The sequence below is a fragment of the Hippocampus guttulatus genome, chromosome 5 (genome assembly GCF_054856545.1).
Source record: "Hippocampus guttulatus isolate MCC_2025c chromosome 5, RoL_Hgut_1.0, whole genome shotgun sequence".
NCBI lineage: Eukaryota > Metazoa > Chordata > Actinopteri > Syngnathiformes > Syngnathidae > Hippocampus > Hippocampus guttulatus.
This window is the reverse complement of record NC_141265.1, coordinates 7,375,796-7,393,766: the sequence shown is the minus strand read 5'-3', so window position 1 is coordinate 7,393,766 and position 17,971 is coordinate 7,375,796. Positions and strand designations below refer to the sequence as shown.

The window sequence follows — 17,971 nt, the reverse complement described above, 5'->3', positions numbered from 1 at the left end:
ACGATGCTCTGCTTCCGAAACCAAATTCAACCGGATCATTGCAAAAAAATAACAGCGACACTCCTGCAATTTACAGGTCTAGAAGGTGCTGCAGCCCCATCAGAAGTCCGTGTAGCCCCAGCTAAGCCTCTCAAGCGTCTTATTTGATACTCTAAAATATATATTTATAAATTATTATCTCCGTGCTTCTGATATTTTGAGTGTACAACCACCTTTCTATTAAACTTATGAAAAGGTATACAAATGAATGACAGGGCTGGACAAAGCAATCAGCCAAAAACCTACCACTTCTCTATGGAATGAAAGGATGACCTTTTCATTCCACAATGCCATATAGTCGCAGCGTGTTCGACGTCTAACTCAAAATCAATAAATGTGCTTCTTCATTGGGTATACAGTATTTGGCTCCACTTCTGTGATATTGCTCCACCATGATTATCATTTGGAAGAGCGCTTGGAGTGGCTGTCAGCAGCTACTCTCTGGACTACTCATCCCTGGCTAATTCCATTCAGCGCAAGTCATCAGAGTAAGGTAATGACAAAAACAAAAGTACTGAGTTGTATTGTGCAACATCAGTTCGTGCAGAATTGAAAGGACCATCAACAAATATTGCACATAAGGAGAACACTCAATGTGTTCAGAAATAAATATGTTGACCATTTTTGCAGATGAAAGCAGATCCTTTTTAACCATTTCTAAGTAGCTCGCATGCTGAAAAACCCTGTGCACCACTGGTGTAGAGAATGGAGCACCATGAGGCAATGCTTGTAGCCCATTATCACACAAGTCATGCTTCAAGGGTAGACCAGTTCCCACCCGCATAATAGCACCTTGGACAACACCTTGCACGTGTTTCTGCCAGCACCGTCACTGTTCCCCGCCCTCAGAGGGCATACAAATTTACAGGTCATATATGGGAACTTTGCATCACTCCTTTGACCTTCATTGCATCTGCTCAGTGATTGTGCACTCTGTCCACACAGAGTAGTGAGAGACACATCAAAACGGCATATGAAAAAATAACTATCAAAACACATTTCAACCACTTAATATATCCAGATTAGCAAACTAGTGAAGTGAGCGTCCATTTGTTATCACCAAATTCTTGTCGCACTGTTGTGCTCTTTTTTTTTCCATTACAGTGCACGATATACCTGTTTTTGGTTTTTGTTTTTTAATGGTGAAACATTAAATTGCTACTGTGCATGTCAAACGCAAGCTCAAATGTAAAGAACAATGAGCATAGAATTGATACACATTTTTGGTTTGATAAAAGCAAACCTTTCTCGTACAAGTGCTTTGTTTAACGCGTGTAGTTAATAGTGGAACATTTCAGGAACCCTTCTCCTGCTGTTACGATCTCACACCGGATAACATTGATGCAAATGGAAAACAATTTAGTGAGATTGTGAACCGTGAGTCGGTGAGCCAAAAACATGGCAAGATGGGGATTCATCACACTCCTAAGTAGCCTGGTGTCAGAGCCACAAGATAATGAGCCACAACGAAGGCCATCAAAACCAGGGCAGAGATCAACACAAATCGTACCGGCGGCATCAAAGCACTCTAAGTATGCACATTAAGATCTGCACATTTTGAAATGATGAACTCAATATGATACAGCAAGAAGTGATTATCGAGTGCAGAATCACATAAGGTGATCCACAAGTGTGCCAACAGACCTGGGGGGCCCGATTATTATTAATAATAGATCGAAAGTTCTTACTTTGCTCCATATATTTGATACTACCGTACTCTATTAACGCTACATTTCCGCTCCCAGTCAATGCTGTAGTCTTGAATGCTGCCCTTTGCGACAACCGCTGAAAAGTATTATTATATACACCATTTACAGTACAGTGATCCCTGACTTATCGCGGGTAAAGGGGAACAGGACCGGGCCGCAATAAGTGACAAACCGCGAACGAGGGTTTGCTCCCCTCGCTAGGAAGTGTATGCGGGTACCAGCATGTTTAAAATATTTCAACAGTGATTATACTTAACATATTTGAGACAAAGACTTCAGCTGTACACATATTTGATTAAATCTTTAATTATAAAACCTTATACAGTAAATGTTGAAGTATAATTTCAAGGATAAGTAAGGTGAACTGCTGCTCCTTTTTGCGTTGAATCGCTTGCTTTGTAATGACAGGTGTAAATGTTGCAAAAATTCTCAACCTGAATTTATTAAAAAATAAATAAATCAGAAAGGAATTGCAATATCCATAATTAATGAGCAGCTACGGTCAAGAGCAATTGAACCAGTTTATCAAAGAAGTGATACTCCGGTCGTCTTGAATTAAAAGTTAGACGTCCACTTAACGAATATATCTTCATGTTGACGTTCAGAACATCTATAATGTACTGTATAGCATATATTATAATTCAGTCCCAAATATGATGTCGCCACCGACTGAATAATTCTGGCCATTCTGTCAGAGTTAAAAAAAAAAACTGTTATGGTCTTTGGTTAAAGAGTTACACATTGTCCATAATGACCTGCTCTTTCGTGTTGCGCAACTGTTGCGCTGTGTGGCTGTGTATTTCTTCATTATTAAGGCCACTACTACGCATCTGCAAGCCTCATTCTTGTCCGAGCACGCTCTTCTGATTGGATAAACTGCAGCCTGAGTCAGGAGACACAAAACACATCTGTCGTGTTCCACAAATGTTTTCCAGTTTTGTTCAGCACCGGTAAAGTTATGCGTAACACGGGAATACTCTTGTAGAGTATTTTGGTTGTTATAGAACCTGATAACATGTCACAATGAGGAATGTTTGGGGTGGATCTGTATTAAATATGACTCATTGTTTTGAGTTCCCTTCAATATAGAGGAGTGAGTGCTGAAGCTGACAGCAAAAGGCCTTAAAACAATCCCATCTGTGGTGCCACAGACAAACTCATTTGAATGAACAAACAGCAGCCAGAGGGGGCGGAAAGCCCAGGGCATAAGAGCACAGCTGCTCCACATAAAAGTGTCCAACACGCCCACAGGCCTGGAAAGGATGTCTAAAGTAGGAGCAGCGGAAAGAAAAAGTGCAGTAACTTTTCTTGGTAAAAAAAAAAAAGTATCTTGATTTTGGTTCATGTGAACTTTACTTTCTTACATTAGAAATGGAAGAGCAATGAAGCCTTGAATTCTTGACAAATAATTTTCAGACACAACATACCTGCAGCTCATCCACACATGCGAATGGAAAGCGGAGCAAGCGCAAAGAAGTGGCAGTAAGTGGGACTTAAAACAGCATGGAAGGAAGACAGAAAGAGATGAGCACAGCATGCAGCGAGAAGGGCAAATGGCAGGACAGGCTGCTTCTGTTCCTATTACAGCATGTACCTGCATTTGCTGCATTGTAGGAGGAGGCTGTCGAATTCCGAGCATCCTTGGTGTCAGATGCCCGAAAGAGATGGATGGATGACGGCTTCAGCTCGGCTGAGTTTCACATAGCATGATGCGGAAGGTTTTTCGTTTGACAGATGGAGAGGAGGAGTGTGACAGCTCCCCGTTTCCTGGCCAAAGCAGTACTGACCCTGGTTGAGTTTACTCAAGCAGCCCGAGGCGCATAGGGAGCGGACGCTTCTCGGCTCCCAGCATCTCCGGCCCTTCATCCCACTCTGTGCGGCCCTGATTCCACTACACGCTCCTCGAGACGCATCGCAGAGTGGAGGAGGGGGCTGAGGCGGACACTTTTTCCAGTTAGCATTGCAGCGTAACCGCACGCGCATACATATTCACGGACATACGTACAACGCCACCCCAAGGATGTGGGAAAGGAACTCGGGTGCTCCTCCCAGTCATTCCCATCCACTCTTCCGCTTTGCTTCCGGAAACAAATACACCACACACATCCACAAAGCCTTGCACATTTCCAATTCCCCTCCACACGCTTCTCTCATTGCAGTGCAGATTGGAGAGGGGCGGAGGGGGAGGGAGTTGAAAGCAGAGAGGAGACAGGACTGGTCAGGCCGGCCAACCGTGATCTACTCAACTAAAACCAGAGTGTACAGCACCCTCACAGCCCTTCTGCTTCCCTGTCTGTCTGCTGGCTGACAGCAAAAGTCAGCTATTTCTGGAAAGCTAGCTGGCATGGTATCAAGTGTGGCCATGTTGCTTTAAAAAGAAACCTATGGATCAGATTAAGCTAGGAAATATCACGTCAGAGTGAGGTGTTTACACCAAAGGAAGGACATCAAACAAGCCATTTCATTTTCTGTCTGTTCTGCTCGCCTCTCTGACAACCTTTACAACAACAAAAAAGATTCATGGTTATGTTTTCACCTTCCACTGGGAAGTAACTGTTGCTGTACAACCAACTGTCACATCCCTGAGCTGAATTCCAGGGTGGCTCCACACCGGACCCGGCGGCTAGTCCAAAGTCTCTGACCTGCCCTCCGCAAGGTCTTTATGCTGTATTGAAAAGTGTAATACTTTTATCTTAATCGCATTTCACAATAGGTTAGCAATGAGACAGTTGAAACTGTTGTTTAATTAAGGGTGTGAGCAAGCACGAGCAAGAGCAGCGTGTCTGAAAAAAACAATTTGTTTCATGTTTGCAACACACTTATTCCCTTCACAGTGACGAGCAAAGGGAGCGTTGGCCCGATAATGATTTGGTAGTTCCAGACTGATAACATGTAGACATGTTTTTTGTGAATGTTGAATGCATTGTACACATTTTTAATATGACTGCTTATGATTTGAACACGTATATGATTTAATAATAGAAAAACATACTTTATTTTTGCACATGTACAAATTCAAAAACATTAAATGAACCTAACACAATTGAGGTGAGCAGGTTGTGGTGACCCTCGATAACCACTTACAGTTTCTCACGTTGCGCTTGAGCAAAATTAATTGCCCACCCCTGGTCTACACTGAATGTAATGTCATGTGGTATCAACAACATTCACTGCCGATGATCTTGTGACTCAGCCTCCAAATGAAAGGAGTGACATTCAATACAAATAACATGCTAATATTGCCATCTACCCTTTTGGAAGATTGTCTCTCAAATACATGCAGGTACAGAAAGCAGGACAGAGTGCATGACAAATACTACAACAAATATGTAAATAGGGGCAGCTGCAAATTGATTAGGCATATTGCATAATGTAAATATAGTTTTCCTTAATATATGCCTATAAATAGTGGACCTAGTTTAATTATTCAAATAATTGATAAGCATTTCAAATTAAATCGGTATTATCACAGAAAAGTCAAATACATGCAAAATGAATAGTAGCGTTTGTGTAATAGTAGAAATGACAGATGGATTAATATCCCACTCCTGCTAGGATAGAGTGCAGCTCCTATACAAACACACACCACACACACACACACACACACACACACACACACACACACAGTAAGACAAGGAAATATGAGCCACATACTTACAAGACCGACTCTTTCTGCTCCAAAGTTGATGAGGGGGAAAAAAAAAAGAACTCTCCGAAAAAAACTAACAGAAAAACCGAGCGAAACACAGATACCAGGAGGCCAGAAAACCACAGAGTAAAAAGGCAAATGAAGAAGAGCGAATACTAGAAAGAATATAGGGTAGGGGTGGGCGGAGTCTGATGTGGAAAATGGGAGGAGGGGTGGAAAACGCAAGCAAAAAAAAAAAAAAAATGATGGTGTTCTTGATCTTTCTTCACATTGTCTCAGATTCAGGACCACGGAGAGAGCACCAGTAAAATGAAGCCAGACCAATATGGAGCCAGAACACAAATTCTATATATATGCTAACCAACAAACGCAATGAAGAAGAGTTCTTGACAGTCATCAAACAGTTTATTCCCAAACTTGCAGACCCACTTTAAAAAAAGAATCACCCGAGCCTGGAGGCTTCAAAGTCAAACAGATCAAATGACTAGATGGGCACGTCTAACTTTTGGCTGTGTAGTTTCATCTAAATTTGTACTCAGATGGGGTAACTTATAATATACCGGACAGTATATTAGGAACAAAGTAGTAGTAATGAGAATGAGAATAAATTGTAGTTATTAGGGTAGTTTTCATGCAACATACTTTTTACTTCAACTCTTTAGTTCAGAAGAAACACTACTTTTACTCAGTTACATTGAGCTACATTTCACCCACCACTTGTATTTTATCTCTGCATATTTTATTTGTATGTCATAAAGACTGTCAAATATTCTATTTTACCATTCCAATGTAACTAAGAGGGACGTTTGACTCAGTTTCAGCAACTAAACAGAGACAGGCAGTCACATGACAATGTCAAGACCCTACAAAGAAAGCAACGTTTTTAAAGTGACTCATTTCAGTGGAACGTAGCAGAAATGATATGATTTACCGCACAGGTAGGCACCAGCTCACCTGTAACCCAAGTGAAGATAAGATGCAAATAAATGGACTATAAAAAAAGAATTGCAATGTCATGCACTGTCATTTCTGAACTCCACTTCAAGCTTGAAAAACACACAAGAGGCTGTCTTGTTCTGTGTTTGCAAAGTGGAATGCTCTGTTTAATAAAACCAGTATGTCAACTGCTACATATGAAAGCAAATTGCAGCTGTGTGCATTCAAAATAAGCAGGGAGAAAAGCAACCCACAATGTGCATGGCGATGAAGATAAATGCGAAAATTGGCAGAGCTCACAGTGTTTTTGAGCAATGTAACAGATACCAACTTTGCTGAAAATGCGGGTGAATCCACCTCGCCACCTAGTCAAATTACTGTTTACATTATCACATAATGATCTCCGCCTGTGTCTGGTGAGCCTCGTGTGCTGTTTCACATTTATAAACAAATAAAGTTCATTGTAGACCAGGCATTAATTGTGGTAGAATTGTTTAAAGTGATTTTGTTGGAAAATATTCGAATTTGCAAATTCTTATTTGATATTTTGTCTAGTTTACATACGGACGCCATTGGGGAAAAAACTGAAGAGTCACTCCGCTCTTGAATTTTTCACTGAATACTGAACCTATTCTAACTTTAACTGTAGCACTTTCAGTGACATTTGTTTTTTTTAAGTGCTCAATCAATAAAAGTGAGTTGATTATATTCAATAATTTGATTACCTTTAATGATTTCTATTGAATCTTTTTAACGGACTTGTTTTCAATACAGGTACACGATATCTTCTCCCTCAAGCACCAACGTTGATGTGAAGGGACGGTGAATGAACAGTGCCATCTGCTGACAAAAGCCTCAGTGTTGTAAGGCTCTTGAAATCCAATCGAGTTTACTTAAAAGTCCCACCAAAGCATACTGTAGTGTCTCAGAAATAGATTAATACACACAATGATAAAATCTTTGCACGCCTCATTAGTCTCCGCAGGAATTTGCGTGGTGCAGAATTTTACATTTGATGTAGATTTCAACCCAGCATTAAGATATCGCAAATATCAGGCTGCATTCATACTGCAGGCGTGTGTTGCCCAATTCGATTTTTTTTCACTCCGTTCTTTTTTGTTCTCGTTCACACGTCCAAAAACGAATGCTGAAGACGTCCACGACACCGTGACACGCATACGCGCGAAGCACGACGTCGAGTGACGAACAGAAAAGACTACGACACACGGCTGTGTTTACGGAAGTAAATTTGACCAAACGTTTAGCGCCTCATTTTTTAAATAATCTTTGACAGAGGACTGGTGCAGGAGGTAGTGAGATTATTATGGGGAATAAATGAGGTGATGCTTTTATTTCTTGTCATTATATAGAGACGGACAGTAAATATGACGTCATGCTATTGCCACGCAGAAGAAATGTCTGGTTGAATTACATTTATTTTCATTAGCTATGCAGTATGTTTACATTAATATACAGGTCAAGTGGCTAGTTACACTTTAGATCTTTGCTTTATTATCACTTGTTATAATAATAGTTTATTATTATTATTATTATTATTATGTTTTTTAGTAATCTGCCCTAGAAGGGACAAAGAAAATACAAATTTGATTATTTTATAACCACAATGTTCCACAGTGTTTTGCAGATATTTCCAAAAATTCTAACTTCATTCAAGTACATTTATTTGCTTTAGAACTGGTAATTTTTGGTGTGTGTTTTTTTTTTTAAATGCTCACGGAAAAATCAACTTTCAAGTCACAGAATCAAGATTTGCTCTCCATAGAATCAGGATTATTCTCTGCGGAGTCAACACATTTTCCCTGCAGATTCCAGAGGGACTAAAAGAGGATCAATAGCAACTCTTTGTTCCTGATAGAATGGTGATGTTTGATCAACAAAGGCACCTTGTCACTGAGGTGTGTTTGCCCAAGAGTGTGTGATGTTCTCTCTGAGCGCGAAAAATGCCTGATCCTGATAAGTGCTTACACGAAGTCGCTCACTGTTCACCAAAAAACCACAAGCCTGAACAGATACATCATTCATATTCTTACCGTCTTTAAAAATCATCTTATTTAGCATGAATGTGTATCTTCCTTTGAATAGTTCAAGTCAAGTCAAGTCAACTGTATTTATAGAGCACTTTCAAACAGCCATCGCTGCATACAAAGTGCTTTACATGGAGCAATTTAACATATACAATAAACAGTAAAACAAATCAAAATAGTTGCTTGCAATCGTCATGCAACACTGAAATGAAATACACAAATAAAGCTACTCAAGGTTCTGTAGAGGCTGGGCATCAGTGTGCGCAATTCCATATTATTTGACAAAATATCCAGGGATGCAAAGCCCATCCCTTATATTTACTGGTACTGCATTGCCGGTCTATATGTAGTCATCTGACTTTCAAATTGGGGACCAGGAATATTTAGCCTCACTAAGTCTATGAGCTTCCTCTTAGCGACAAACAGGCTTTGGGATATGGCCAGTAAGAAAAGTAGAGGAAAAGGTCTTTCCCACAGCCTCTGAGCATCAACACCAGCCAAGCATACTCTGCTTTGTTATCCAACAGCAACGAGGATACTTGGCCGCCTTCTCCTAGCTCAAGCTGGAATGCCAATTGTGTAAAAGAAAGGGTGTTAATGGAAACATTACCTCGGCTGAATTTCAAACATCCGGGCGCAAAGGAGATCAGCATTTGGACAAAAGTCTATTATCTCGATCTATGGTGACTTTAAGTTCACAAAGGCTACACAAATACAAATGTTTCATCATAGGTAACACTTCAAACACATTGGTGCAGTTGCACTCAAAATGATTCAAGCCCTACTGAACCTCCACTCTGTAGTCACAGTATGCGGGATTCTGCCATTAGGTTTTCAAGAGTAGTTCTGCAGCAATTCAAAATATGAATTACTGTTGCATGATGTGGCAATGTCGTAAAGCTTTCACACAGGATAAAAGTCAATTTCCGGGTTTAAGTCAGCAAGAGGCAGCCGTCCGCCGTCAATGCATAAAAATGCAGCATATGCAAGCCACATATTTTGTGTTTTGCAACAAGACTAAATTATAATTAAAATTTCCTAAGTACAAATGGTTGAAATAGTGAAGCTTGTAGTAAAAATGGAACTTCCGGAGAGGTTCAACAGAGCGCACTTCGCCCTCCCTTTGGAGACTTGGTGATCTCTCATTCAAGTAAAGGCACCCAGTGAGCAGGGCGCGCCATTTGCTAAAATATTTTTCCACAAGCTACACTATTTCATCCATTGGTACATATGACATTGTAAATATGATTAAGTGTTGTGGTAAAACACAAATGATGTGTATTGTATATACTGTATTTTGATAACTTGGCACCTCTTAAACCCAAGAAATGCGCATGTGCAGTTACTTGCCACATCTCTTAAAGAAGCGGCTACATCTCTCAGCCAATCAGATGACAGTGATGTCACAGCACGTTTTAGAACCACCTCAGAGGAGGTTTTAAAAAGTTGTTCCTTTTGAACTGCATGGCCCCAAAAAAGTGCAACAGAAAAGCGAACACCCAGGGTGGGAGCAGGCTGTTTCAGGGTCGAACAATGGAAAAGCAGTTGAAGTTTAGTATTTCACGGACGCTCCACTTCCTACAAATAAGTAGCCGCCTGCACTTACTTACCAGACTGGTCATTCATCATGCGAATGGCTTTAGCTTTAGCCAACTCAAGGGCTGTGATCCATCGCTGCCGCTCCACCTCGGTACTAGCTTTCAGGTGGTAGGTGCGGCCACTGCTGCTCAGGACAATGTTGCAGGCATCCTCTGTGTCGATGTGAGCGGTGGCCAGATTGATTGTCCCACGGCATGTGTGCGCCATTTCCGCCTGTGTCCTGCAAAAGGAAAGCACGCATGGAGAGGCAAGTTGGCACAAGAAATATTTTGTGCAAGCGCCACCATTGGGCGGGCCATGGATGTCGACAAAACTATTTCACTGTCTGCTCTGGTACGAAAAGAGAAAAAGAAAAAACTGTGAGCAAACAGAATGACTATGGGAATGGTGATTTAAAAACGTGTGGAGGAAAAGAAAAACAAAGCCCCGTCCCACCCCCATTCCCTGAAAAAGAGTTGAATTAGTAAATATACCACAAACTTTGATTCCCAAAACTAATTTATAAGATTTCAAATTAATCTTATCCGTCTCGGCTGAATGAGTCCAACGAACGAACATTCATGCACTTTTTCATACATTGGGCGAATGTAAACCTAACGTAGTGTATTTCTGCCCGATGAATGGTTTTGCTAATCCGCCCATTCTGGCGCCTATGAATGGCATTTGGACGAGAGTTTGTTTGTTTTTAATCAAGAGTGCCAGGTTTCGTTCTGGCTGAACACACGGTAAATAAGCCTTCATATAGGGGAATAAGGACCTTATTTAGCACCCAAGCCGGAGAGCCTCGCACGGCCGCATGAGTCATCAAAAAGCATGATGGCAGTTTGGAGGGGGAAGTCAGAAGTGAGTCATCATTTTAGCCTGAAGACGGGATGGGGTTTAGTTAGGGTGTGTTTTTGTGTGTGCGTGTGACAGCTCATTTCCTACCTTAGACTGGTTCCTATGTTAGATTATAATTGTGCTTGAAAATTGAAGACTCCAGTCTTGTTTTTCTTTTAATTTCTTATTAAAAAAAAAAGAGCATTCAAGTACCGGTAACAAGTTTTTCCTCATGACATTGTAGTGTGAAAGTAGCAATTATCGACTAGTGTAGACTGAATGGGTGGCAAAGGGGAAATTCCAGTACTGTGAATGTAATGGATCACAGTAACGTACTGTTAAAAAAAAAAAATCACAACAAAGACTATGAATCAGTTCATTTTTGGAACAATGACCTTAGTTTAATTTTTTTATATGCACTGTGAACTGAACAAGTGCATTAAAATAACTTGTGAACTGAACTTCGCACTAGTTTGCGTCAAAAATGAACTTCCCCAACACTGGCTGCAAGCAATAGCTGGGCATAATTTCACATTAGAAAGAAAAGCCTATACAGGTTTTATAATCTAACATGCCGAACCAAACTGCAGTATCACATGCTAGATGTGAAAATGTTCTCCCATTGGTCCAAAACCAGCCATTTGAGAGCATACAGTCATGTGGTCTGTGGGTGCTAATACCCATTCAGTAATTCCAGAGTGAGGCCTAACTGCCACTAGCATCTGGCTCTCAAAGCACTAAGCTCAACAAAAACTCCAGTCACAGTTGACACTGACAAGGTGGTTGCCGCCTCATTTTGGTCTGGAGGGGTTGGCGCTGAATCCGCTCCAGCAGCTTTCACTTGCTTGTGTTAATCCGCAACAAGCGACGCATTCAGTTGTTCAGACAAGTCCACATAAGGGGGCACAAGAAGCAGTCAGCAGCCAAGATTTCTTTCACCGGCCCAAATTCAGAGTACTTGTGCTAAATGGGTCTGCAAGCTGGATGGGTAAGAGGAGGTCCAGATCTACACAGTGGGAAGGTGAGGCCATACAAAGGTTATGGATTCATCCATGGAAGCTAAACCACAGGGGCATTATGTTGCATGAGGTGAGAGGGGAAGAAGCTGAGGGTAGGTTGTGCACCCGTCAGAATACCGCGTGTCATTCACTCGTCCTTTGTGCGCACACCCATCATAAAACAAATCCAAATCTGGAGCAAGTCATGATGGAATACGAGCGGGTGAATAACAGAGCATGCTGACATAGTGCAAACAGGGACAGGACAAGGAAATGACAACACCCAGCTGGAGAATTCAGATAACTTTGTTGTAGCTCACAATGTTGTATCGTGCAACACAGTGGGAAGGTACCAAAGGATTGCTGATGAGGACAAGGGGAACATAAGATAGCAAAGCCAAACAAATACATTCAAAACGGACACGAGCAAGTAGATGACTGAAACAATTAAGATAGAGCTTGGAACTCTTTCCTTTCTTTAAGGTATCACTTTCACACCCCCCCCCCCCCGCAAAAAAAAAACATAATACAAAACCATGCGCACCCCCCCCCCACCACCACACACACACACACACACACACACACACACGCTATGACAGGCCTGCTCTTCTAAGAACGACCGGAGCAGATTCACTGATTTGGCAGATCAAGCAGCATTTAGCCATTTAATACCTTATAATCTTCTTTAAAGCAGCCAGCCAGATCTCATTAAAGAGGCGCGTAAGAGGAGCTGACAGCATTAAAACGAGAAGCAAAACTAAATGAGGAAATTGAATATGGAATGAAGACTTAAAAATAATTTAGGTAAGAAGGTTGTCTGGGTGAATACGCAACAAGAAGCCTGATAGGGAATGAAGGAAAAAAAAAAGCCACCCATGTCGTCCTGTGAGTCCAACGGGTAAAATCTCGATAAGACAGATGCATCTCAATAAAAGTCATTACAATTTAACAGAGGCAGGTGCTGAGTTGAGGTATTGATTTTGCTGTTCTGTCAGTGCACTTTGCCTTCTCCACGACAAGTTAAGGAGCAGAACGTGTTACTTTCAAAGCGACAGACCTTGGCAATGAAAGAGCTCCCTCAGATCACCGACTGGACCTCCAACTGCCCGAAGTACTACTCGCCACAACAACATGAAATCTGACCTTTGACAGAGGGCAAAAAAAATACTGATCACAGCTTCTTATGCTGATGATAAATATGCATCTGTTTGGCATATTTCATCTGCGTTTATTGTCATGTGATCAATATAGAGGCTCCAAAAAATTCAATCGTTAAGATCGTAAAAACACTAGAATGTACAAAAAAGTCCAACTGTTGCAAATATTTTGCATCTTAATTCAGGGTGTAATAAAAAACAAGAAAAACAATCCCAATCAGAAAAATGGTTTTGATTTAGAACCAAATTGAATCGTTCCACTTTAAAATATATCAAAATACGTCTCAGATTGTCTCATATTGAAGCGGATACAGTATACCTTTCAAATTCAATTCTGCACACGTCTGTTTCTGAGCGTGAATTACATTTGTTACTTGCTTTTTTGAAAACTTGCAACAAAGTCGCTACGGGGTTCCAAAAACGACTAAACTATGGCCTCTCAATTTTATTGTATTATTTATTTATTGGGGGGGGGCACAAAAAAAACTCTGAACAAACCAAATATTGATTATAATATAATTATTGATGTACTTTTTTATGATGAAAAATATAATATGATGAAAAGCATGTTTCTTTACATTTTGTAATTCCCATTTAAATCTAAAACATGATGGAAAACAACAAAAAGAAAATAAAAAGGCATAGTTGAAATTTTATGTTATGTGTTCTGTTGTATTATTGTTATTTTATGTTAAATGTTCTGTAAAGCACAGTGTTGAAAGTGGTGTATGAAGACGTATTGTATTGTATTGCATTTCATTTTGGGGATAGAACTGAATAATCTGTTTCATTAATGATCATTATCACGAGATGTATCATCAGTATCATGAGATGCAAAAAAAAAAAGTTTTACCAAGTATGATTTGTCCCATTATTTTAAGAAGGTAATGATATTATTCATCTGATGATTGCATAACAATACAACAGGAAATAAAAATGTCATTAACACGCAGGGGCATTTGGTTACACTTAACATGTTGTCAGGGCTCACACTTTTTATTTTTACTTCTCTCACAAGATTAAAAAAAAACATTTAGTCTGCCATTAAAAAAAATCCTTCAGTTCATACACACAGTGGGCTGGAGCAGTGATGGCAATGGCCTTACAACATAATGGACTATTAATAGAGGGCAGCAGCAGCAGGCGGCTCTGCTTTCACCACGGGCTCTGACATTCATACCTTTGTGTCAAATGACACGCACTACATTGAAAACTGCCAAAGAGGCTTCCTCAGTGAGTATGCTGATACAACAACTGGCTGGACATTTCTTCCATTTTACAATCAGCAACAGCTGCAGCTGATTGGTCAGGATCCCCCCCCCCCCCCCCCACTGCCACCATGGGATCCCAATTCAAGTCATCGACCGAAAGAACAATAAGGATAAAAGAACTTTGAGCTTTGTCAAGTGGGGTCAGACAAAGCTAGAGAGGATGCATGGACCATGCACCCCTAAAATCCTCAAAGGACCGTGTGGTGTCCTTGAGCATCACTGATACCCTGAACTGCTCTCCGGGCATTATGTCAAGCTCTGCTTCAATGTATGTCTAAAAGCCTCAAAATATTTAACAACATAAATCCTCAGCACATACTCTAAAAACCCATTTTGATCGTTACATCACAAAGCACAATGCACCCACTTAGCTGAAAGTTAGACTTCCTTAATTATTTACAATGTCACGCACAGCTTTGACAGATAATACTGTAGTAACCTTCAAGAGTTGTATGTCGAAATATAGTCGGTGCACTTACTGTATATTCAACTGAAAAATGTTTTTTGGCTCTCAGGATGTGGCAACGTAGTTCTACAAGAAACTACGGAATACCTTTCTGACAGTGTCACGAGAAAACGGGCATTATGTATCTTTGCCTTTTTGATACGGCACTTGTATTGGATTGAGGATTAATGAAGAAGCGGGAGGGTGAAGGTGTCAGGTAGAATTTAGACTGACATGTCCACTATCAGTGTTTGCCAACTTTCACTGAGCCAAGGCACATATATTACATGATGAAAAATATTCACGGCACACCACCAAGCAAGTGTCACAAAATGTGACAATAATCCCCAGCAAATATTAGAAAGCTTAAAAAAAATAAATAAGAGTTTTTGATACTTCCCCCTTCCGATGCTTACATTAACTGCAAGTATAATAAAATATGACCCAACAGTTTAATATTATTTTGAATTTATCTCACAATGTCTGACTAAAAATTTAAAACAAAGACTGATTTTGAAAAATGATTTATATGGATGTACAAGCATATGTGGCAAAGACTCTCTGTAACTTCCATTAACAACCCAGTCTAAACTTAGCTCCTCCCTGACAACGTAACGTGTCTCTTGCCAAGATGTATCACGTCGACATACTTCCTTGACACCAATTCCGATTCAGACAAGTTTAGGTGGCATATTGTGGCATTTTATCCGTGGGATTGCTGTCGTGAAACAATGTTGTTGATGTACAAACATTTTTTTTTACTCCGTTTGAAATCTAGGCCTGTTTAGTTGGACACAAAGCAACTGTGTTGTTTGGATGGCAACAGGCTGAAACGTGTTAAGTGTACCTAATGTCATCTAGGTGAAGACCATTAAATGGTTCTGCCTGTCATTACACTACATTTGCAAAAGAAGATTAACAAAAAAATTATTTTTAGTGAATAAATTATCATTTTGGCAGAACTGAGATGGGGATGGAATTGATCATTTGCTACGACACACCTTAGCGCTGCAAACTATTCTACATACTGACAAAAATAATTGCGTCACACGATTGTTTTTATCATTTCTTTCGTTTGCATTTTGTCTGGGGCTCGTGTGCCCTGCAAGAAACACCTCAGCTACAGGTGTGAGATATTGCACAATAACATTGCTTTGTATTGATCCGATGAATCGTCTTCAAGCGTCACAATCACCAATTAAAACCTGGCAATAAAAAAATAAATGGCGGACCATATGTTTAGAAATGAGTGCGTATGAAGCTTGACTCTCATCAAGAATGAAAGTAGCTAGCTTGGCGAGCTAGGGGACGTCGTTCCTACAATGAGTGCGGTTATGTGTCACAAACGTATCAAGGGCCACATTTGTGACAGAACATAGTTCGGCAAGCGCAGCGGACGTCCTGTCGCCACTGCCAAACCAGCTGCCATTTGGAACAAAACAGCCACGTTGTTGAAAGTGGCTGTCAGCTGGCCGCCTGACAGCGAGAGTTAGCCTGCTAGCCAGCCGCTGAATACAGCTGGAGTGATGCACCAATGGAACTCGCTCCGTGTCCATTATTAGTTCTTTACAGCAAGCCTGTTGACTGTAGTCTGTGTGTTTTTACCTGTAATATGACAGCAGGCCATTGCTTAGGACGAACCATCGCCGCTGGTATCCTTTCAGGTAGTTGGTCCATTTAAAAAGCCAACCTTTGTAAGTATCCGAGCCTACTGCAGCTGCAGCCGCTGGCGGGGCCGCAGCAGAAGCGGATGCCGAGCCCTTCCCTTGCTCACTCATCCTCCGCTCAGCCGCACGCAGGTTCAAGCGACAGGGACACCGCCAACAGCAACCCTGCTTGGATCGCGAGCGAGCGAGCAAGTCGGCGGTGACGAAAGGGCGTAGCGGAGGAGGGTCCGGTCGGAGAGCGAACGAGAGAGCCGAGTGCCCTCCTTTTCACATGACGCTTCTGCTGTTGGGTACTGTAGTGTAGAGCGGTTTCCCAACCTATTGTATATTGTGCATATTGTATATTGTGTGTCAAAAGACAATGTCACAACAAGTGGAGGCACAGATGAATTGCATCAAGTCGAAAGGCATTTTAATTGTTCTGGCGGTCACAATATGTCGCTGGCAAAGACAGACGAATAAATACACACCATTTGTTCTAAATACATATTTTTCAATTAATTAGTGGGTTTTCAATTTTTTTTTTTTTTTTTTTTTTTTTTTTTTTGCAGTGGGGTATATTTGTTAAAACTGAGTATGACCCGAAAGCAGTACAGGAGTGGAAAAACAAGTTAGGCCTCTCTGGCCCCATCTTGTTTGTCTAACTGGATTTGCAAGAAAACACAACACCAAAGGAAAAACAACCAATCAAAGACAGTTGGTGTGACTGGCAAGATGTTAATCATTTCTCATGCACGAGAGAATCCACAACACAGATTATAATACACTGGAAAAAATATTTCTTCACGTGGGCTCCAAACATTAAAATGACTGTAAATGCCACACCAATTGCAATGATATTAGGAACTATGTAGAAAGTCATTTTGGTATTTATTCGACAAGCTCAATATCCAGTCTAATGCCCATGTACTAGTACACTCTTTGTCCTCACTGATAAGACAATCCAGTGCACTAAAAACAACTATGGTGCATTAGTAGAATTATGAATGCACACTAATGCAGCTTTACGAGTAAACTATATCGTGCTGCACTAGCAATCAATACTAGTAGGGCCAACTAGTGTGTCTGTGTCACGAATTAGTGGCCTCCTGGACTCTCTGAGTAGCAACAGATGCTCTCTAGTAGGTTTGCCTCACTAGTAACATGTAGTTGTCCTAATCGTATGCCCAAATTGTCCTACTAGTGTGAAAAAATGTCACATTGTGGAGAAACGCGACTACAGTAGTACCCTTTTCCCACTGAAACTAGTGGATAGTAGTGATCCGTGGCGACACGCAACCAATTGGCATATTATCCCTTTCCTATTGATCAACAGAAGGCGATTCCGCGACCCCCGTCAAATAACTATTGATTCGGAACTATTCCAGATGATGCATGTGGCACAGTAGCGCGTTTTTATAGATAGATACTTGATTCATCATGTGAGGGGGATAAAAATGTTCTTTTGTATATGGATGGCTTCTATAGTTGCAATGTGATAGTGGTGGCAGACATGGTCTTACAAAATAAGACATGGGTTAAGTCGAGTAATTCCATAGTGAAGGTCCATGCACCAAATGCACAGCCCGTCGTCGCTGCATGTTCAACTTTACAATTCAACATTATCAGCTTTTCCGTGTATGAATTTGTCCTCATTG

The 17,971-nt window shown here is 40.9% G+C and overlaps 1 protein-coding gene across 2 annotated transcripts in view; it reads right to left on the bottom strand.

Moving 5' to 3' along the window:
* Positions 1 to 16,571, bottom strand: part of osbp2b (oxysterol binding protein 2b) — a 35,914-nt gene extending 19,343 nt beyond the window's left edge. Inside the window, exons 1-2 of one of the 2 annotated variants that reach the window (XM_086111552.1) lie at positions 16,273 to 16,571; positions 9,989 to 10,197 (exon numbers count right to left, since the gene is read on the bottom strand). In XM_086111552.1, coding sequence (XP_085967678.1) covers positions 9,989 to 10,197; positions 16,273 to 16,445 — 382 coding nt within the window. In that variant the 5' untranslated portion in view covers positions 16,446 to 16,571. The remainder of the gene's footprint in view (positions 1 to 9,988; positions 10,198 to 16,272) is intronic. The other variant, XM_086111553.1, reaches the window with a different exon arrangement.
* Between the last annotated feature and the right edge of the window lie 1,400 nt (positions 16,572 to 17,971).